The sequence below is a fragment of the Eublepharis macularius genome, chromosome 19 (genome assembly GCF_028583425.1).
Source record: "Eublepharis macularius isolate TG4126 chromosome 19, MPM_Emac_v1.0, whole genome shotgun sequence".
Classification (NCBI taxonomy): Eukaryota; Metazoa; Chordata; class Lepidosauria; order Squamata; family Eublepharidae; genus Eublepharis; species Eublepharis macularius.
This window is the reverse complement of record NC_072808.1, coordinates 26,601,348-26,623,592: the sequence shown is the minus strand read 5'-3', so window position 1 is coordinate 26,623,592 and position 22,245 is coordinate 26,601,348. Positions and strand designations below refer to the sequence as shown.

At 50.1% G+C, this 22,245-nt stretch overlaps 1 protein-coding gene across 2 annotated transcripts; it reads left to right on the top strand.

Annotated features, from left to right (window-relative positions):
• Positions 1-1,217: 1,217 nt before the first annotated feature.
• On the top strand, positions 1,218-19,696 carry FAM50A (family with sequence similarity 50 member A). 2 transcript variants are annotated; one of them, XM_055003454.1, is made up of 14 exons: positions 1,218-1,323; positions 2,880-3,004; positions 5,005-5,089; positions 5,232-5,331; positions 7,688-7,830; positions 8,382-8,458; positions 9,218-9,284; positions 9,419-9,480; positions 13,069-13,145; positions 14,221-14,275; positions 15,134-15,182; positions 15,746-15,816; positions 16,138-16,248; positions 19,525-19,696. In XM_055003454.1, exons 2-14 carry the CDS (start codon positions 2,894-2,896, stop codon positions 19,531-19,533), a joined length of 1,017 nt encoding a protein of 338 aa, XP_054859429.1. In that variant the 5' UTR covers positions 1,218-1,323; positions 2,880-2,893; the 3' UTR covers positions 19,534-19,696. The 2 variants fall into 2 exon arrangements, with proteins under 2 accessions (XP_054859429.1, XP_054859428.1); XM_055003453.1 differs by having other exon boundaries at positions 9,170-9,284.
• The last annotated feature ends 2,549 nt before the right edge of the window (positions 19,697-22,245 follow it).

Sequence of the window (22,245 nt, the reverse complement as noted above, 5' to 3'; positions counted from 1 at the left end):
TGGATTACACAGCGTGAGTCAGTACAGACAACATATATTAATCCCCAATGTTCTTAATATAACTCTGACCACGTTTTTCCTCCATCCTCAGCCTTTTGGGGGATCTATTTGGTGCTGGAGAGAGACTTTTGATCAACCAGTGTTTATGTTTTCAATCAGAAGCTGCCCTTTCCCCCCTTCCCGCAAAGCAGAAGGTACAACAGGAGAGTGGCTCCGTCCAGCCGTGCTTTCCCTGAACCTCGCCCCCTTCCCTGCTTATTTTAAGCATTCAGCCTGGTGAGTTCTGGAGACCTCTCACGCCTGTGGATTTTTGTTGTGTTGGATTATCTGTCTTCCCACTCCCTCTTGCTGGAAGGTGCCTTCTCCAAGCTCTGGCAGGTGTTGAACTCTCGAACTCAGCTTGCAGGAGACCATCTCCTAACAACCCTGCCATTCAACGAGCTGGGTTCCTATCAGGCATTCAGCCATGAAAAGGAAAGAGCTGATTCTTACACCATATTTCAGAAGTTCAGGCATTAGATCACACTTTGAAATTCAAAATACTTACTTGCATGTTCAGAAAACCGATCAAGATTTTGTGTTTTGCAAACAGGCAGCACTCCTGTCTCTCTTAAAGCCTCGGCAGAAATACAACTGATAGGGATACAGTTAGGGTTGCCAGCCTCCAGGTAGAGGCTGGAGATCTCCCGGAATTACACCTGGTCTCCAGGCCACAGAGACCAGTTCCCCTGGAGAAAACGGCTACTTTGGGGGTGGGGGGCTCGATGGAATGATGCCCTGCCAAGGTCCTTTCCCTCCCCAAACCCCACTTTCTCCAGGTCTCACCCCCACCCCCCAGATCTCCAGGAATTTCCCAACACGGAGCTGGCAGCCCTAGATACAGCGCTTGCCGTCAACGCGTGTGACTGAACGTGCAATTTAAATCCCGCGTTCGTTCCGGGTTCCATGGAAACCTCGGCGCGCGCTTTCTGACACCGCGAGCCGAACAGAGTCGCCTTCCTTCACTGCAACGACAGGGCGACGTTTCACCGCTTCTAACGTACAGCTGAAGCCTCCACGCAAAGTGCGGCGCTCTAGCGCCACGGAAGCCGAGGAAGCGCCCACTCGGCGGGCGGAAAGCCGCGAGCGGCCTTCGAGGCTCCCCGGAGGTTCCGGTCCCATGGGGCCGCTCCTGCTCCTTCCTCTCTGTGGCCGGAAGAGGAAGGCGGGACGGGAGGTCAGCGCGCCGTCGCGTGTGGATGACGCACTGAAGCCGTCGCCGCAGGGGAAGGCGCTTCTCCGTTGCCCTTTCTCGGGGAGGGGGTTCTCTGTGGTCTGGAGCAGGTAGGAGCCCCCCCCCCAATCCCCGCGGCGCCCCCGCTTCCCTCGCCCCCGCGGAGCCCCGCCCGCTGCTTGGGGCGGGTCTTTGCTTGCCTCGAGCAGCGGGGCGCGGGGCGGTTCCGAAAGTGATCTGGGAAACAAGCCCCCCCCCCCCCCCGGCAGCTCAAGGCTCCCCCGCCCCCCACACTGGCTATTGCTTGGGACTTACAAGAGCCAGTCCAGGATCCCGTTTGAAAGCACGGCCCAGGCAGCTGCGGGAGCAAATGCCGCTTGAGACGGATTAGCGCCCCGCTCAGAGCGGTGAACAAAGCCCGTCTTACTCTTATCCCCACAATGCAGCTGGGAGCTGGGCCGAGGGCAGTAGTGGGATCAAACCCGCAGAGTGCTGATTCACAGCCCAAGCCCTTAAGCACTGTGCAGCACAGCTTTGACACGGTTCATGAAAGCAGGCCAATGTGAGGAGGGACCTCCTTGGTGTGCTATTCCAGCAGGCTGGAGCTGCTTGCTGCTGATAGGGAACAAGAACCAGTATGAAACTGTGGTTAGCATGTCAGACTAGCATCTGGGAGACCTGGATTCGAATTCTTACATTGCTGTGAAGCTTACTGGGTGGTTTTGGGATAGTCTGCTCTCTCAGTCTAACCTATGTCACAGGGCTGTTGTGAGGATAAAATAGGGCTGAGGGAGCCGCGTATGCCACCCTGAGGTGCTTGAAGAAAGGGCGGGTCAAAAATGTACTAAATATGTATAATGAGCCAAAGCAATGGTCCACCAAATAGTTTTCAGAGAGACCTTTTAACAGGCAGAAACTCTAGGAAGATCTGAGGTGGTGCTCAGGTTCACAGCAGGAGAAATGATCATGCATATGTTTTAGTAGTGGTTTTATTGCACATTTATGCTTTTTCAAGTTGTTTTGGGGTGCACATGCAAAAAGAAGTAGCCTGGAAACATTTTGTTTGAGTATCTGTTTACTTCATTTATACCCCACCTTTCTCCCCAATGGAGACCCACACAACTTATGACATTCTCATTGTTATCTTCACAACAGCCCTATGAGGTAGGCTAGCCTGAGCATGTGTGACTGGCTCAAGGTCATCTAGCAGAGTGAGGATTTGAACCTGGGGCTCCCAGTCCCTCGTTCGACACTATCCCACTACAGAGGCTATCGAAGCCTAGTACATAAATTACAGTAAATGTGAACATCCTCCATGCATGTATGTAACCTGTTTTTAAGGTGTGTGTGTGGAGGGGGGAACTAAAACCAAGGACTGGGCTCTGGAAACATAGGGTTAAAAGTAGCATGTTCACACACGTACATTCCTTGAATGTTATGCAACAGTTATTCAATTCATACCAAAAAAGTTACACGTATACTGTATGTAGATTGTATATGCCTGTTACAGAGCTCTTATAAAAAAGCTCCTCTCTCATCTCAAGTAACCCATTAGGGAAAGAACTGTGTCTGAAATCCTCTTCTGGACCAAATGGATGGTACAGACCTAGATGGGTGCAAGGCAACTTCTGGTGTTCTGTTTACTGGATCTCTTTATGCCTCACAGGCTCATCTGTAGCCATGGCGCAGTATAAAGGTGCTGCCAGTGAGGCTGGCCGGGCACTCCAGCTGATGAAGAAGAGAGAGAGGCAGCGGGAGCAAATGGAGCAGATGAGGCAACGCATTGCTGAGGTGAGGAGACATCTCCATGGAGGGAAGAGACAGGGACAGGGACTGGGATGGAAGGAGATGGATATTCTTGCAGAAGGTGATAAAGGAGATGAGGGAAATATCAGGCACTTTTGTGAGGATATAGGCATCACTTGGATGCAGGAGCAGGTTTGAGAAAGAATAAGAATAAAAATGGGAGGTGGGGGAGAGCTTTTTTATTATTTGTTGTTGGTTATTCATAAATGGCAAGGAAGGTGACTGCTTACTATAAAGCATGTTATTCCTAAAGACTCTTAAGTAATCTTTAAAACTGATGATGTTTCACACACAACATCAAAAGGGCCTACACATATGATTGTTTGTATACAGATGTGATTCTTACAGGACAGGAAACAGAACAGACACATTTATAACGTTTTAGCAAATATTTGATATTCCACTGAATTCTGATTTCTAAGAATGCAGTCATTTGTTGTCCATCTTCTGCCACTCATGGATAAGAACACTTGCTTAAGCAAAGCCCTTCACTGAGCTTTGGGTCTGTTTTTTTGGCAAGCCTGTCCTTTCTTTCAAGGACCTGGATCTTTTTTCTCTTAGAGGGAATGAATGGGTCGTTTTGTCTGGTTCCTTTCCCAAGATATGATTACTGGAACCTAGAGCATCCTTGAATGCTTTTCTATGAAAGCCTCTCTAGAAAGATTTTACAAGCTCTCATTGCCTTGTTCTAATGCTGGATTCCTCTTGCAATTTTTGTTTGTTTAGTTGGTTGGTTGGTTTGTCTCGATATATTTCTTCTGTGCTGTTCTTTTTATCTGCACTACCTTTCTTTTCAGACCCTCCTTTTTTCCTTTGTCTTTCTGAAACAAGCTATAACCCTCAAAAAGAATACCATGCCATTCTTGAGTGCTCTCACATTAGGTTCGGGAACGGCAGCTGAGATTTTGACAACTTTTAGACCACCTTGCATTTTCTTCTTGTCTCTTTGTTAGTACACACGCAAAATGGTGTTTACTTTGACCACTTGAAAGTCTCACAGGGCTCTCTCATTACCTCTTCTTGGGCCTTGCTGTGGTTCTTCAGAGTGGATGTCACTTCCAAACAGGATTCCAGATCCTTCTCAGCTCTTGCCTTTTGGGTATATGACACCAACCCTGTGTAAGTGATAGTTTAAGGACGATGCCAAAGCACTGCTCAGAGGTCTTCCTGTCTGTGCCTGTCACTCCTTCCTCAGGGAACGTGGCTCCTCAGGATCAGGGAACCTGCTGGCAGCCTCAGCCAAATCACCAAGACACCTGCTTGAGCATTTTTCTTTCCCCAGCTGAATCTTTCCCCTGGACACGGATATTTTGTTTTTCTTCCTCTCTTTTCTTTTAATGGTAGAAAATGTATAATCTTTTGAGATAAGGTGGGTTATAAATCTGCAGCAGTTGGAAACTGAAGATAAGGGGAACAAAGTTGATGGACTCTTGGCTTCAGCTAGAACTGGAAGAAAATGTTTTTTTCAGAGTGGAGTATTGGCCAGGAGTTCAGTTAGCTTATAAAAAGCAAATTCTCAGGACCTCTCAGAAAGGTCCTTCCTAGGGCAGCAGGATCCATGCAGAAGAACAGCCACGCGGGTGGGCAGGCTGGAAGGAATGAAATGGCTCCCTCCCCTCAGTGGAGCTACACTTGCAGAAGAGGAAGGTGGACCATTTGTAGTTCCTTGCCCTTTCCTTTCCCATTGCCCCTGATCCTTTTCTTGGCATGTCTCCTGCAACCCCAGAAATTATCTTTATGAGTTGTAGGGAGCTGCAGCCATGGAGAGGGCTGTAGGGAAACCGCACCTTCCACACTCAAAGTGGCTACCCAGCATCTCCTAGATTTGTGCAGAATGTGGGTCGGTGTTCCCTAGTCTCTGCCTGGCAGAATTGTAGATTTGGGAACAGTTCAACTGAGAAGAGTGTCTTGGGAATTCGAATCAGAACGTCTCCAGAGTCTTTTGTTTCATGCGGTAGACCTCAATCTCCTCTCTCCTGTGGCAGGAGAACATCATGAAGTCGAACATCGACAAGAAGTTCTCGGCCCATTATGATGCTGTGGAAGCGGAGCTGAAATCCAGCACCGTGGGTAAGTGTGGTGAGCTGGGGAGTATATCCAGGAGTCCTGGTCTCCAGTCCCTTTGCTTGAATGAGTAGATCCTACTTCTCTGCAGAGTGCTCAAGGGATCCAACCCAGGAGGTCTGATTCCCAGCGCATTTCCTTCTGGCAGGTCTGGTGACCCTCAACGACATGAAAGCCAAGCAGGAGGCTCTGGTGAAGGAACGGGAGAAGCAGCTGGCCAAGAAGGAACAGTCGAAGGAGCTGCAGCTGTAAGTCATGGGAATCTGAACTCGTGTTCCGGGTGGGCAGTTTATAAGGCACGTGCAGCTGCCGCTGCAGGGGACACTCCACTCCCCTTCTACATCTGAGCGTGGCGAGGCAATGCGATCATTTGTCTTATTGCTTTATCGTGTTCTACTTTTGAATCACGGGACAGGCCTTGTGGCAAAGCAGCATATACATTTTTGAACAAATTCAGTAAATTAGAGGTAGAGCAGATAGAAGTGCTTCTCCGTGCCAGGCACAATTAACTTCCAGGATTCAATTCTGCACACTTTGGGAAGATTTAATTAACCAATTTAATTATTATTTATTTGTTTATTTATTGGATTTGTTGTTATCCACTCTCTCCATAAATGGGCTTAGAGCGAATTACAACATGGAATAAATAAATTACAATTAAAACAGCATTAAATTAAACCATAAAATACAGTAACAATACATTTGAGCGGCAGCAACCCAAGTTACTCAACCCTCATCCAAAAATATTCTATGAGGTGGGAACGGGCAGGAATATATTAACATTTCAGTGGGAACCAGGGTGAGGGGGTTTCACCACCCACGCACCCCCCAACAGGAGACCAGCACGGAAGCCCACCCGAGGAAGCTCGACCTCAGCCATATACCTGGCAGAATATCTCCATCTTACAGCCCGGCAGAAAGATAGTAAATCTTGCTGGGCCCTCGTTTCGGAGGACAGAGAGTTGGCGCCATGACCGAAAAGGTCGAGGCCAGGCAAGTATCCTTGGGGCTGGGGCCCACCGGCAGCTGTTCGTTGGCTGAACGGAGCACCACGGAACACATGGCGAGAGACGTCCTGCAGATATGCTGGTCCCAGTCTGCAGAGGGCTTTATACTTTAAAACCGAAACCTTCAGCCTAGTCCAGAACTCCACTGGGAGCCAGTGCTGCTGATGCAGAACCAGTGTTATATGCGCCCGGTACGGTGTAGCTGTAAGGATGCACGCAGCCACGTTCTGGACCAGTTGTAATTTCCGGAGAAGGCCCAGGGGAAGCCCTGCGTAGAGTGAGTTACAGTAATCCAATCTGGAGGTGGCTGTTACCTGGGTCACTGTCAGTAGGTCATGGGGTGAGAGGTAAGGGGCCAGTTGCCTAGCCTGTCGCAGATGAAAAAGGGGCAGATTTGGCAACTGCTGTGACCTGGGCCTCCATTGATAGGGAGGCATCCAGGGTCACCCCCAGATTCCTCACCATCAGAATGGGCACGTGCCACCTTATCGAGGGTTGGGGGCTGGATCCCTGAACTCAGCAACCCACTACCCAAGTGCAGGGCTTCTGTCTTTGTGGGGTTCAGTTTCAGTGGACTCTGTTTCAGCCACCCAGTCACACCTCAAAAGCTCTAGCCAAGGCATCCAGGGCGGAGTCGGGCTGGCTACCCATCCACAGATACAACTGGGTGTCATCGGCATATTGATGACATCCCAGTCCAAAACGTCGTACCAGCTGGGCAAGGGGATGTGTATAGATGTTAAACAGCATCGGGGAGAATATTTCCCCCTGTGGGACACCGCACAAAAATGGGATTCATGTAGGATAGGTCTGTTGAGGACAGAACAGAAGCTCCATGTTCAGAGAGGCAGCATATCTCTGGAGGCTGAAAACACACTGGGTGGCTGCTGAGTTTTCATCCCCTGCTTGCGTGAGCTTTCCGCCAGCTTCTGGGTACCAGCGGCTGGATAGATGGACTCTGAGGCACAGGCGAGCGGTCTTTGTGCGCTTAAGCGGCTTCATCCATGAACTTACCAGGTGGCTTTGGGCCAGCAGCTGCTCTTTCAGCCCCACCCCAGTCTGTATTAAGAGGACAGTAACACTGGTCTACTGTGCATGGCTGTTGTGAGAATTACTGTGACAATGTAAGTGAATGTACTTTGAATGCTCTGAAGCATCGTAGGAAAGCAAAGTAGTGGTGATGGTGTAGGGTGGCTTTTTTCCTGACTAGAGGAGCCCTTCTGTGAACGTACGGTCCTCTTTTGCGTTATAGCATCAGTCGGTCTTTCTCTTGGTTTCCAGATTTCATGGCTGTTTTTGAGCTCTCGGCTGCTTTTCAAGATACAGGAATGGTTCATTCTTGTCCCTCTCCCCAGAACGTTTCTGGCTGTATAGTGGTTAGAGCGTTGGATTGGGATCTGGGAGAGCCAAGTTCAGATCACCCGCTCTGGCACAGAATTCACTGGATGACCTTGGATTAGTCGCCCTCTTTCAGGCCAGCTTAACTCAGAGGATTGTTCTGAAGGAAAAATGGGAGAAGGGAGATGCCAGAGGTCCTGGAAGGATGGGAGCGATGGAAGTGTACTAGATAGATGGATAGCTAGATTTCTGTCCCCAGGAAGCTGGAGCGGATGCGAGAGCGAGAACGGAAGCAGGAGCAGAAGCGCAAGATCTCCAGCCTGTCCTTCACCCTGGATGAGGAAGAGGAAGAAGACGGAGCAGAGGAAGAGGAGGATGAGGAGGCCGAGCTGGAACGGGAAGGTGAGGCATTGGCAGATGGAACCTGGCCTGGGGCAGTTGTGAGAAGGTTCGGGCTGGGGTGCACGGAAGAGCTGGCTGTCACGTTCCGGAGTGGAATTTAGGGAAAGCAGAGAGTGCTGCAAAAAGGAAAAGCGGTATCTACCTGTGAAGAGGGGGCTGCACTACCCATCACAAAAGGGGCGGGGAGACACCCTGAGAACCCGTGGGTGGTTCTCCTGCTCCCGCATCATTGCCACTGCTTCAGGGGCTCACCCGGCGTGCCAAGCAAAACAGTCTGTCGTGTGGCTTGTTCAGGATTGTCTAACCCTGGGTTAGGATCAGGACTGGATTATGGCATCGTGAGGACCTAAGCCGTACGGAACGCAAGAGGCCACAAACTATGCCCCCCTCTCCAAAAGTTCTATTCTAACATTGAAATCTAGTTGGGAAAAATTACATTTAGAGGCCCCTCGTAATCAGCAGCCCTAAAATGTAGCTTCTTTAGTTTGTATGTCAATCTGGCTCTGGTTAGCATTTTGCTTCCACCCACTTGTGCCCCCCCCCCCCTCCAGAACTGCCTGCCAAGAAGAGGAAACTGGGGAAGAACCCTGACGTGGACACCAGCTTCCTGCCCGATCGTGACCGTGAGGTACTGTGTTTCGCTGCCCCCATGGCCCCCACTTACTTCCCTCCTCAGATTTATTTAGAAAATGTACATGCTGCCTCTTCACAGACTTCCAGCTAATTCTAATAATTCAAAAAATAAAAGAATCCGTAATTCATATTGAAATAATCCTTCAATAAAACTAACCTTCCCAGCCTTGAAATCCATTTAAGCTGCAACTGATACTCCCTCAACACCAGCAGAGGAAGCTGGAAAATACCAGGCAGGTGGGAATATTGGCCGTAAGGTCATTAAAAAGAACTAAAACAGACAACAAAAAGTGTGATACATTTTATCCAAGCATCTCGAGAAAGAGAAATCGGTTTATCTTTGATGCCTAGATGCCAACAGGACAGGTGCCCGGCCAGCCTCGAAGGGTGTGGCGTATTCAACATGTGCCAGCACTGAGGAAGTCCTCGGCTTGACCTAAAGGTGCCATTCTGTCAGGTTGCCTTGGCAGAGTGGCACTTCTGTTGGCAGTGCAGGGAAAGGCTATTTCTACCAGTTTCTCCCCTGCCACCGCAGACCTTCATTTTGCTGTCCCATATCATTTCTGAGGGTCCCTCGAGTCCCACTCTGCTGGCTTGACGCTTGGTAGTAATTTGAAACCGGCCCTATCATTCATCCCCTAGAGCACCCGCTGCCCTGCCCAGCTTCTCCTCCTGAGGCACTGAGCCCCACTCCCTCTCCCGGTAGACTCCCCCCGTGTCTGAAAGCATTTCGTCCACCTGGTTTGCCCTGCAGGAGGAAGAGAATCGTCTTCGAGAGGAGCTCCGCCAGGAGTGGGAGGCCAAACAGGAGAAAATCAAGAGTGAGTGAAAGAATGCAACTTGGGCGGGCTTTGCCCACTGGGGTGAAAGGCCTGCCCAGATCCTGAGGGGGAGAGTTAAATCAAGACATTGGAGGTGTTCATGTTGGCCTTTTAACCTTTCGCTCTCTGGCCAGGTGAAGAAATTGAAATCACTTTCAGCTACTGGGATGGCTCTGGACACCGCCGGACTGTCAAGGTGACCTTTACTTCCCGCCAATCTAGGGGGAAGGAGGAGCAGCAGAACTGGGCGGGGGGCGGGGGGCGGAACGTGTGATGCAAGGAAGTCATCCTTGCAGGGGCTTGACTGCTTTTCCTTCTAGGCTCAGGGGAGGCCACTTTGCCGCCCCAACTCCAAGGCAAGGGGGCACCTTACGTGACATTTTCTGTCCAACCACTTCCAGGTTGATGGAAGAAAGAAGATGAAAAGCAGTGGGGCTCTGGGGGTCCCCCGCCATGAACAGCAGCCACGGGGAAGAATTACGCTCGGGGCGGATCTGGGATCTCGAGCTTGTCTCTTGTCTCAGGCTTCCAGATCTGCCCCTCTGAGTCCAGCTGGGACGTTTCCGTCCTGCATTCGAACTGAGCACCTTTTACCTGTTCCCATCTTCTTGGTGTGGAGGGTAAACAGAGTCTTCTGTGGGCTCTGCTGGGCACGAGTATGTGGATGTGGCCAAGAAAGGTTCTGTGTTTCTCTTCTCCTTCCCAGTCTGCAACCATGAGAGCCAGTTTGGTGTAGTGGTTAAGAGCAGCAGGACTCTAATCTGGAGAGCCGGGTTTCATTCCCCACTCCTCCTCCACTTGAAGCCAGCTGGGGGACCTTGGGTCAGTAACAGCTCTCTCAGAGCTCTCTCATCCCCGCCCACCTCACAGGGTGTTTGTTGTTGTGGGGATAATAATGGCGTACTTTGTAAACTGCTCTGAGTTGGTGTCAAATTGTCCTGAAGGCTAATATATAAATCGGATGTATTATTATTATTATTATTATTATTATTATTATTATTATTATTATTATTATTATTATTAACCTTCGAAATGTTTTAAAAACTCTGTAGCCCCACTGATTCAGAAATTGCCCATACTCCTGAACTCACAGCACCTTCTCAGGACCCAGTTGCAAAGCAACTCCATGCTGCTGTAACCCTTTCTCAGCAGGATTTTCACGTCAGTTAACACGGAACAGTTTTTTGTGTTTAATATTTATATAGAGATAACTGACTGGATACCAGACTGTAAAGCGTCCAGTAGCACCTTTCAGACTAACCAGCTTTATAGTAGCATAAGCTTTCGAGAGCCACAGCTCTCTTCGTCAGATGCAAGGAGGGTATGAAAAAACTGGCCAGGTTCAATCCCTGTTCAATCCCTGCCATTTTCATTAGCTCCCGCCAAAAGTTGGCAATGAACTGTACTCCCCGGTCAGAAATTACTTTCTCCGAAAAAGAGTACAGCCTGACTACGTGCTGCATGAAAAAGGTGACCAATTTTGGGGCAGTCGGGATTTTGGAACATGGGATGAAATGGACTTGCTTGGAAAATAAATCCACTACCACCAAAATCAGTTTTCCTCTTAGAAGAGGGGAGATCAGTAATAAAGTCCATTGATACTGTTGCCCACGGCCGGGAGGGGGTTTCCAAGGGTTGTAGTAGTCTGGGTGGGTTTTTTTCCCATCAAGCACACTTGGCAAGAAGATACGTACTGAAAAATGTCCCGTCTCATATTGGGCCACCAGAACTGTCTTTGCACAAGGTGCAATGTTTTCACATACCCAAAATGTCCAGCGAGCTTGGAATCGTGACAGTTCTTTAAGACTCCCCCCCCCCCCCGCCCACCTCAGGCTAGCTGGGATGTACATTTTACCTTGCCTGTACCAGCTGCCATTTTCTCCTTTTTCCAGTTCATTTTTCGGTAGTTCCTCCCCTTCTTTTTCTGCCTCCCTTTTTACCTTCTCCTCCCACACCTTCTGGTCAGTATCATAGTTTGTGGACTTTGCCTGGCTCCGAGTAGTCACCGCTCCCCGCAACTGCGCCAGTGAGAACATGGTGTCCTCCCTTTCCTCCCTCAAGCTGTCATGTTGGGGCATGCAAGAAAGGGCATCCACTAGAAAATTAAATTTCCCTGGGAGGTGTTGTAACACAGAATTGAACTTGGAGAAGAACTCTGCCCATCGCAACTGTTTGGCACTCAATCTACGTGGGGTCCACAGAGCTTCTACATTTTTGTGATCTGTCTATACTTTAAATGGCTCTTTAGAGCCACTCACGTGGAGTAGTTAGTAGCCAGTCCTTGTGATTCACCCCAATTTGGGAATCGCTCCCAGTCCTCTCCCCACAGAGGCCAGCGTCTGTAGGATGTTGATGGTAGGCTCTTTTGGTTTCCCGTCAGTTCTCTCATCCGCTGCTTCTGCCATGGTGCAGGTAGCAGCCTCAGGAGATGAGGTCTAAGGATCTAAAGGACTTCTGCCAAAATGTCAGGTTCTGGCCGTTAGATCCCCATAGTACTCCACTGCACACACTCCAGGATATGAGTTAGAGTTACTTTATTAGAGATCCATCAGCAACAGCATACACAGACAAGGATATTGGCAGAAGCGGCATGTAGAAGTTTGGAGGGGTTAGTTATAGGGAAAGTTCCCGCCTTTAGGATATGGACAGTCAGGATTCTGGTGCGAAAGAGCCGGGGGAGGGGGAGGGGGTTTGAGACAGGAGGAGAGAAGAACTGGAGGAGAGAAGCAAAAATGAAGTCGTCTTTCAGTTCCCAGGCTCAAGCCAGCACTCAAGGACACATTCTCGAGTGGCTGCAAAAACGAAAGTAGATACCACAGTAGGCACCTGTAAGATAAGCAGCTCCCAGCCAAACAGGCCACCGATATGCAACTTCACGTACTCTCAGAGGATCAGTACAAAGCACAGAATACAGAAAATACTCATGGCAGATACGTAGGCAGACATATTTTACATTTACATGACCCTCACTCCCTGCACCCTCTCTCCTCACCACCTATGTATCTCTGGCCAGTTTCTTCATACCCTCCATGTATCTGACAAAGAGAGCTGTGGCTTTCAAAAGCTTATGCTACAATAAAGTTGGTTAGTCTTAAAGGTGCTACTGGACTCTTTGATTTTGCTACTACAGACTAACATGGCTAACTCCTCTGGATCTAATATCAGACTGTGTATTTCATGTCCACTTAGCTGAGGCAAGTCCAGGTTTGCCATCAAGCTGCCTCTCCCCGTTCACCCTCCTCCTCCTCCTCCTTGGCCTCAAGCCCCACCTTCAAGAGAATCCCAAATGAATTTGAGTCCCAGCACAGTTTTAGAGTCACTGTGCTAAAACTGCAGTTGACTAAAACACCAATTAAGGCTTAAAGCTCTAAATGTATATCCATGTAATAATAATAATAACAACAACAATAACAACATTCAATTTGTATATCGCCCTTCAGGACAACTTAATGCCCACTCAGAGCGGTTTACAAAGTATGTCATCATTATCCCCACAACAATCATCACCCTGTGAGGTGGGTGGGGCTGAGAGAGCTCTGAGAGAGCTGTGACTGACCCAAGGTCCCCCAGGTGGCTTCAAGTGGAGGAGGAGTGGGGAATGAAACCCGGCTCTCCAGATTAGAGTCCTGCTGCTCTTAACCGCTACACCAAACTGGCTCTCATGTAGTATGTGAGATGCTGATCTTTATGATTCCACGGCTTCTTTTTGAGTTGTGTGTGAGCTTGAGGGGCTGGGGGACGTAAGAGAGAATTCCCGCCTGACTCTAGTTTCCCTGCAGTGCAGATGAAGAAGGGGAATACCATACAGCAGTTCCTGCAGAAGGCCCTGGAGATCTTGCGCAAGGACTTCAGTGAACTCCGGTAAAGAACTTGGCTGAGAAGTGTTAGGTCAAGTGGGGAAAGGAGGCGGCGGCGGGGGGGGGGGGGGGGTTAGAGAAGAAAGAAATTATTTGCAGGACACTCTCTCTTTTTTTTAACTGTAAGGCCCTCTCAGAGCTGACCCTGGAGGCTGGTGATGTGTTTAGATCACTTTACCAACCTCTGATCTCTCCCTGTAAAATGGAGGTAACAATTCTCTGATCCACAAGGAGTCCGTAAGAACAAACAAGAGAGTTATTTGTAACGCAACCGGCATGTATAAATTGAAATTGTGTGCAGTCCTCAGGAGAAACTACGGGACTTGGAGCAACATACATCTCTTCCCCATTGTATCTCACGCCTGCCCTGTGAAGTAGGCTAGGCCACGAGTGGCTGAACCCAGATCCCCGCAGTGATCCCTCACGTAACGGCCGTTGCTCCTATTTCCTTCCTCCCCAAAGTGCATCACTCACCCTGCTTCCCCCCACCCCCCACCCCATAGTGTTGGAGCAGGAGCTGCTTCCCAAGAGGCTTTGGGTCTGTAGGGAGTGCCTGTTCAGAAGCGTCTGTCTCTGTCACAGGAAGATGCTTGACTTGCAGCCGCCCAACATTTTGTCTTTGGCCCCATACCCTGGGCGGCCGTTTTATGGTGGTGCCAATTCCCATGCCCCAAATCCCAGAAGCACCCTCAGGCTCAGCAGGATCGGAAGCCCTTGGGTTCAACTGCTGCGCCACGCTGGTGGCTGTCCGGTGCGAGTTCGTGTAGATGTCACGTTTTGGTAGGCGCATCCACAGGATTCCAGGTGAAAGAGTGGGCGGCTGGATTTATTGATTTATCTCCTTTATTCTCCGCCTTCCTCTCCGCTGGGCTTCCATCATTCCCCTCTCCACCCTTTCATCCTCACAGGAACCCTGTGAGGTAGCTTAGGCAAAGGGTATGTGGCTAGTGCAAGGACATCCAGCGAGCCTCCATGGCAGAGGGGGCACATGAACCCGAGGCTCCCGGATCGCAGTCCGACAGTCGAACCGCTACACCGCTTCAGGCTGCGTTTGTCTCTCTCCTCCCTCCCCCTCCCAGGTCTGCTGGTGTGGAGCAGCTCATGTACATAAAGGAGGACCTGATCATCCCTCACGTGAGTGTGTGCCGCTGGCTGTGTCCCTCCACACACTCCTGCTTTGCCTCTGCCATTCTCTGCAGGGCCTCCTGAACAAAAGCTGAACTTCTCCGTCTTTGTTCTCATGGTCTGGCGAGCGACCGTGGTGCCGGAAAGCCCTAAACCAACTCGCCTTCCTTACCTTGCCCCTGCTGTCAGAGGAAGGGAGGGATAAACAAAGCTGGGTGCCCCTGATTCCTCAAGGTGGCCCAGAGCACAGTGAGGCGCTGCTGCTGCTTCCCTGGGATGTCCCCTTGGCTGGACATCCTCACTGGCCTGAGGAAGGGCCAGACAATCCTGCCGTGAGGCAGGTCAAGGCGGCGGATTGGAAAGGCCACAGAGGATCTCATGATTTTGTCCTATAGCTGACCCGCTCTGGGGGCTGTGGGGGAAGGCTACTATTTCCTGTTGGGATTCCTATTGGCCCTCGTGGCCTGAGTGCAAAGGGCTGGATTTGCAATCTCCCCCTCACAGTAGGGTGTGGGGAGGGGGAGGTTGCCAGTCTTGAGAATGGTTCCGGAGGACCTCTGATGAAGGCAACAGAGTTGCTGCCTCAGGCCGGCCTAAGGCAAGTAGTTGCGCGACGCTTTTCGTCTGTACACAGGCCTGCCGAGCCCAATTGAGTCTAAAGGGGACTGAGCCAATGAAAGCCCGTTCTTTACTTTCTGGAGGGAGGGAGGGAGAAGCCTGGGTTACACCTTCCTTTTGTTCCAGCCTGCTGCGGTAATTGCCATCAGCCACAAATATAGTAAATCCACCAGCAGGAGCCCAGGGTGTGGTTGGGGAATATTTCTGAGACTTTTTGAAACCTTTCCCCCCACATTTCTGTCCATCTAGCATCACAGCTTCTATGACTTCATTGTTACTAAAGCCCGGGGGAAAAGCGGTGAGTCATCTTTGCCTTTCATGAATTCAAACTTGCCGTGGGGGGTGGGGGGTGGGCAGGGATTCCTTCCTTGTCCTGGAGTTGCCACACGCATGGCCCAGGGCTGTACTAAGCCCCTTTTCAGGCATTAAGTTTCTGGCACTCTGGTGCTGTGTTCCAGGAGAGCACGCGATAGGGAATCATCTCACTACGTCTAACGGACTCCCCTGACGAACGGGCTCGGAGTGCCTGAAAAGGGGTTAAGTCCTGCTCTGGCCCACTCGTGTGGCAACTCCAGGACAAGGATGAGCAATCACTGTTTGTCTGAAAAGGATAAGTAACAGGATGCTTGAAGTGGAAGAAAAGGCAGGGGGTGAAGGTCTTGGAGGGGGAGGGTCTTAGGGCAGGAAGGGGACAGACGGAGGTGGATTGACTGAAGGACTGGTGGAGGAGCGAGAGATTAAACCGAGACACAGAACGTAATGTGTGGCTAACACACAAGTGAAGGGTGAAAAATGGTATTCGGGCTGTGTGGGAAACTTAGTGCCGCAGCATGCATCTCTTGTGTGAACTTTCCAAACCAGGGCCACTCTTCAATTTCGATGTCCATGACGACGTTCGGCTTCTGAGTGACGCGACAGTGGAAAAAGATGAGGTGAGGGGGGGGGGTTGCAGCCCAGTTTGGCCAGGGCCCTGGATCCTGCCTGCTTCCGAGGGGAAAGGGCGGCCCTGTTGCCTCTGGCAGCATTGCCAGGCAGCGGCAGCACAGCTCTGGTGTGTTCTTCACATCTTCAGCCATTCGGAGGAAAGTCGAAGCAGCAGTTCCCGGCCGGAAGCCAGGCCAACTGCTCCCGGGTGCTCGGAGCAGGCCTCGTTCCTCCCTGAGCACCCCTTCTGAGCCAGCTGGGAAGACATGGGTGGGCAGTGTTTCCTGACCACAGGTGGCCTTGACCCCTTTCCTGTGCTTCCCCCTCAGTCCCACGCCGGGAAGGTTGTGCTCCGCAGCTGGTATGAGAAGAACAAGCACATTTTCCCTGCAAGCCGATGGGAGCCCTACGATCCTGAGAAGAAGTGGGACAAGTACACGGTGCGGAATGGGGAGGGGAGGGGAGGGGAGGGGAGGGGGGAGAGCTCGGTGTGAGGGAGGGGTCTGTGGGACGGGGGGGGGGGGGCGTCTCCAGGATTATGACGGTGGGTGTAGAATTGTCATGCTCGGTTAAGCCAGCAGGGGCAGAACGTGATTCTTTCTCTTTGTTTCAAAACGCTTCATGTGCTCTCTTAATCCTTAAAAAGAACAACCTGTAAGTGAGATCGCTACGGTTATGCCCCCCCGCGTGCTTGGTGGCCGTGCAGAGGGCTCATATCGGGGGTCAGATTTGAATCAGGCGCTTTCTCGTTGAGAGTCCCTTCCCTTAGCTGTTCTTCTCGCCAGCCATCTGCCTGTTACGTTTTCCTCCGGCCCGTCTTCCAAGGAGCTTGAAGCAGCCTGGGGAAGCTAGGCTGAGAGCAGACAACAGCCTTCAGCCCTTGTGAATGAGTGGCGATTTGAACTTGGGTCTGCCTGGCCCTAGTCTTGCACTCTAACCATCACGTTACGTGAGTAACCTGCAGTTTGCTTCCGATAGGCATCAGTGGTTTAGCTGTCCATCCCATTCGCCTGAAATACACTGTCCCCGGAGGCAGGAGTTCTGTTTCAGACTAGAGTCCATTGAGAGGGCTGCCCACCCACCCCCGCCCCCTGCTCCATGAGCACTGCTCATTTTTTTCCAAAAGCCCTTTGCCAGTAACCAGTATCCTGTGGCAATGAGTGACTTTGTGCTTGGAGCTTCATAGCCATAATAATGACCCGTAAGACCCACTGGCAAACGTGCCTCGGCAGAATTCCTTGGCGGCAGCCCCGCCCCCCGCCCCCAGCCTGTGCTTGTGCTCCTCCCATATCGAGTTTGGGCTTTCATGCGGCTCCTGCCCGCTGCAGCCTGGTGCGGAAGAACAGCCTCAGGGCTCGTGCCCATTCCAAACTATACAAAACATAAACAATTTATTTTTAATGTATTGAAAGAATAGTAAAACAAAAAAGTATACCCAATTCTATAAAATCTGGCTACATATTCATTTAAGTTTTTAAAAAGAAATAAATCTGAATTGTTTGCAGTTGATGCTGAGTAAAACAACCTTTTGTGGATATTTTGGTTTCTCCCGTTGTGTTTTCTTTAAAGTCCTTTGGGTGGGGGGGGGGGGGTTTGGCGGAATAAAATTGGGTCCCACAGTCCTCATCTGACCTGTAACCATCTAACCTCTGTGGTGTGGTGGTCAGAGTGTCTGTTCTCCTGCTCCACAGGGTTGTTGTGAGGATAAAATTGGAGGATGTATGCTATCCTGAGCTCCTCAGAAGGAAGGGACCAAAATGTACATAATTAATCAATGAGTATGAGGGTAAAGAGCAAGAGGCGGGCCTCCACACAAGCCCCGCCCCAGCTCTAAGCATACATTTTCTCATGTTGTCCTGGGAGTGCCGTCCGTGCCACTGCCTGGGCGGGAAAGGGAGCAAACCCTTTCCTTGAGTTTCCAGCCAGCAGGTCTCTCCCCACTACCTCCCGGTTGGTCACTCGTCTGCAGCATTTACATCCCGTATCTCGGAGCGGTTGCAGCCCTAACTACAACTGTCCAGACCCAGCCTAATGCCAGACACCCAGCTCACAGCAGCCCAGTATGCTAAGCAGCCACAGCCCGTGCAGAAATCCTGCCGCTTGGCTGTCACGATGGAGGAAGGTGGGGGTGATTTCTGCCAGTTGTGCCCCCTCCCGCTCCAGACCCCCCCCCCTTTCCTCCTTACACTGTACCTGAGGTTCCTCTGATCCCACAGGAACAAAACTGGGGAGGGCAGGTTCGTAGAACTGCAGTGAGACCGGGAGCAGGGGAGGTCCTTCTCAGCAAGCAGGTCTTATTGGAGACAAGTGTGCAGGTTTTGCCCCCTTCTGCAGAAGGCTGCTAAAGAGGAACCTTACTAGAGACGCTGTGCCCCTGAGCAGTCATGGCGGAGGCCTCGCTCCTCACAGAGAATGCCCTCCTAAGCAAAGGCCAAATTTGGGGGTGGGGTGGGGCCGAGTGGTCCCCTAAGCTCAGTGAAACTCCCTCTGGGCACTAGATGGCTGGCAACGAACAGGATGGGAGATCTTTTTCATGCCCATCTCATCAGTTCCCAGAGACGCTGGCCTGGATACGTACGTGCTGGAGTGCTGGAGGGCTCGCTGGACCTGGGTCTGCTCTTTGCAAGGAAACATTTCTGCTTCCTGCTCTGGTGTTTTGCAATATTAGGAACAAGTTCGTGGGCCAAATTCAGCGTGGCTTCCAGCTGCACAGAACTCTTCTGCAGCATTTCCTCTCTGGCAGAATGGATATAAGTCACAGCAGAGGCGGCAGGAGGGCTGCTTAACTTTTCTGGCTGATTTTCTGCTGAAAAACCTTTCCCTCATAAGGTGAACAAGAGCTTAGGATGGTGGCCATTTTAAGCAGGAAAATGGCAGTTGAACAGCCTCCCCTTGTGCAGTCTTGGGGGTTGTTTGCAAAAAGAAAAAGGCCCAGTCCGAGAAAGGGGACGATGTGCATAGCAAGCAGTTTGTCTCTGCCTCCCCCCTAGGGACTGCTGCCACCTCCCACTGGGGCATGCTGTGGGAGGGTCACTAGGCTTTAAAAGAGAGATTGATAGAGGAGTCCTCCGTCATTGGCTACTAGCCCTGGTAACTGAAGGGGGCCTCCAAACCCAGGGGCATCAAACCTCCAAACACCAGTCCTGGGAGGCGGCAGCAGGGAGGGTCCTTGGCATCTGTGCCTGTTTGTTTGGTCCTCTAGGGCAGCTGGGTAGCCACTATGTGAAGCGTGTGCTGGGCTAGATGGACCTTCGCTGGTCTGATCCAGCAAGGCCCTCCTTAGGCTGATACAAAGAATTTGTGTCTTGGGATTCCTTGGGTTGCTGTGTTCCATTGGAGGCTTGTTGTGCTCAAGCACGGCCGTCTGCATGCTCTCTCTCTCCTACCAGATTGTTTCCAGCAGACTTTCCAGCCACTAGCAAAAGTGATGATTCTTCGCCCACAAGACCACAGCCTTGTCCATTATTAAATTCCTCTGATAACTGTGGTCCATGAGGTCATCCGCATTAATCCTGTATAGCTATCAAGGGAGTTTGCTTTCTGTGGTCCTCATAAGCACAAACACAAACTTCTGGGGATAAGCCCAACTGAGGGCCTCCCCTGTTGGAACTACCGCTCTGCCACACTTGGGGTACGGGACAGATTAGGGAGTGCTGCGCAGTGCTTTTGAACTGACCTGAAATAACTCCCATCTTCTTCTCCCCCCCCCCCTGCAGATCCGCTGAGCAGCTAACGGTGAAGTTTTCTGTGTCATCCACGGCTGCCTGTTAGCTTTCGAACCTTCTGCTGCACTCCTTTTTAGCTGGAACCAACTCTCCCGACCTGTGCAACTGAACCCCTTCCATACCTGTGTCAACTGTTTGGTGAAATAAACTTTGCTTCACCTGCCCTGGAATTTCTCTTTATACTAAACCACAGTGGCCTATTCTACTTCCCGCTCAAATTATCAGAACTGAGTTTGAGCCCGAGGTTAGCACCAGAATCAGCTTTCAGGGATAGGGCTTAGCTTTCTAAAGCAAAGGTAATAACAGAGTGCTCTTGCGCATGTGCAGAGGGTCCCTCATTGCCGCTCAGTACAATTTGCCTCCCAACGCAGCTGCCATGAGAAGCGTACAGTCTTGAGTCCCTTTTAATCCCTCTACTTCTTCATTTCAGAAATTAAGTGTTAGGGCTCTGTACAGTTCCTTTTGTGATAAATTGGATGAATAAACTCTGTGTTACCTCCGGCCAGGATCCCAGACTTCCTTCCCAGGGTTTGCCATGCATAGGAAGGCCCAGTTCTGCTAACAAACCTTCCCTGTCATTTAGAATAGCCATCCATATAAGTCAACAAAAATAACCATCCTGCCAATATTTTCCTAGCCCTCCTCGCAAAAGCCTTATTTATTACGTTAAGGGCCTGACCTCGACTCAGGGAGAGCTCTCTTCTCCCATCCAGTTTACAAAAGCATCTGTGTTTATAACATTCGATTTCCATACCACCCTTCAGGGCAACTTAATGCCCACTCAGAGCAGTTTACAAAGTATATTATTATTATCCCCACAACAACAATCACCCTGTGAGGTGGATGGGGTTGAGAGAGCTCCGGAGAGCTGTGACTGACCCAAGGTCACCCAGCTGGCTTCAAGTGGAGGAGTGGGGAATCAAACCCAGCTCTCCAGATTAGAGTCCCGCGCTCTTAACCACTACACCAAACTGGCTCTTTAATTAGCTGAAAACAGTCCTTATGACCAACTGTTGGGTAACTGAGTAACTTTCGAGCCTGGCCGAGGCTGTATCTGCATTATTTCATCTGATTTAAAACTGTCTTTCTCAGAAAAAAAGACTAATTTAGAACAAGCTTTTTGGCTCAAAAGTCCCCACAGCACCTAGCAAAATAAAACCTATGTATGCATGCACACATTAAAACCTGGGCATTTTAGCTCCAGGAAGGAGAATAAAGGCTATCAAATTCTCGGAACTCTCACATACTTATAAGTCCTTGGGTGTCTTGAGAAGACCCACGACAGGCTTTAAAAACTACTGAAGTTGTGACATAGGCAGCGTTCATCTTCACAACAGCCCTAAGAGGCAGGTCACATTGTTCTCTGTTGTACAGAGGGAGTTGTGATGGAAGTCAAATTGCACATTTAGAAGAATTGTGTGGTATAGCCCTCCTAATTAGCCCCTCCCTCATGTCAAAAGCTTCATACCTGTGGAAAGGTTTAGGGGAAAGGCTTCTAGCCTAACCAGGATACATTGGTTTTCTGTATACAAATTTATAATGCCATAAAGCCTCACCCACTTTAGCCAATGCATGAAGTATTATATTCTGTTGACAAATGTACATATGCCAAAGCAACACACAGTAGAAGGGGGAGGGGACCAGAAGGAGGAGTTTCCCAGCTGTGTTATATTACGTTGCAGAATACAGATGCGAATGGAACCTGAATAAACAAAATCCATTGCAGGTAGATGTAGATTATTCCCCACTGTTTGAATTAGCACTAAGTTCTGAAAGCGTTGCCTTCCCCCGATTACTGAGCTGGGGGTAGACTTCCTTGTCTTCTCACACTGAATCCTCTTTTGTTACTTTTGCTGTCAGATGACGGGGAGGGCTGTGAAGCGAAAGGACATTTTTAGAACATGGGAAGGGCTGGTTTCATAAGCAACAATTCCTTTCCTGGACACTAGGTGGCACTGCCGTAGTCCTAGCTCTTATTTTGAAAAAGGGTCCCCTCCATAGAAGGGCAGAATTTGTGCTATTCGCCTTGGGTGCTGCCCCACCGCATTGGGGAGGAAAGGAGGGCGAGTCCCTTCCTAGTTGGATGGCTTTGCCTGATCAATGGACCTTGTATTTTACCACCTCCAACGCTTCTCCCAGCTTAGATCGTTTCTAGAAATTCAGGTTAGGAAAAGTCATGTATAAAAAATAAGTTTAAAATCTCCCTTTGCTGTTGGTTGGACAGTTACTCCCTATTAAATTTGGACAGCCTATGGTAAGTTGTGCACCTGTGTATGTGGAAGATAACTCACTTTAAGACTACTAGACTTATCTAGAAGGCTAGGGCAGTTGAAAGTGGCTGGAGATGGAAAAGCCATTTATGAGAATGAGGGATCATTTATTGAAACTTGGGATTCCAGGCAGCAGAGATCATACAGTTAAATCACTAATCCATATATTAATGACACGTTGTAGGTGTGGGACAGTTGAAAGAACAGCTCCCTTCTGGGATCCTCCATTCTGAAGGCTCTCAGCTTTCTGATTTGGGGCTCAGCTGAATCAAGTAGGTCCTGAGGCAGAGAGATTCTATCTGATAAAGCAAAACCATTAAAAAGATGGCAGCCTAACTGGATCCATCTCAGAAAATTCTCAACAAGCAATTAAATTTTCAACACAGAATCATATAGCTGGAAGTGACTCCAATGGTCATCTAGTCCAACCCCCATTCCTCCA

What these genes read in the sequence shown, in the direction of transcription:
- FAM50A (XM_055003453.1), top strand. Translation starts at nt 2,894, where the DNA reads ATGGCGCAGTATAAAGGTGCTGCCAGTGAGGCTGGCCGGGCACTCCAG. An exon ending in GCTGAAATCCAGCACCGTGG is followed by an intron (nt 5,090 to 5,231) that starts GTAAGTGTGGTG and finishes TCCTTCTGGCAG; the next exon opens with GTCTGGTGACCCTCAACGAC. An exon ending in AGGACCTGATCATCCCTCAC is followed by an intron (nt 14,276 to 15,133) that starts GTGAGTGTGTGC and finishes CTGTCCATCTAG; the next exon opens with CATCACAGCTTCTATGACTT.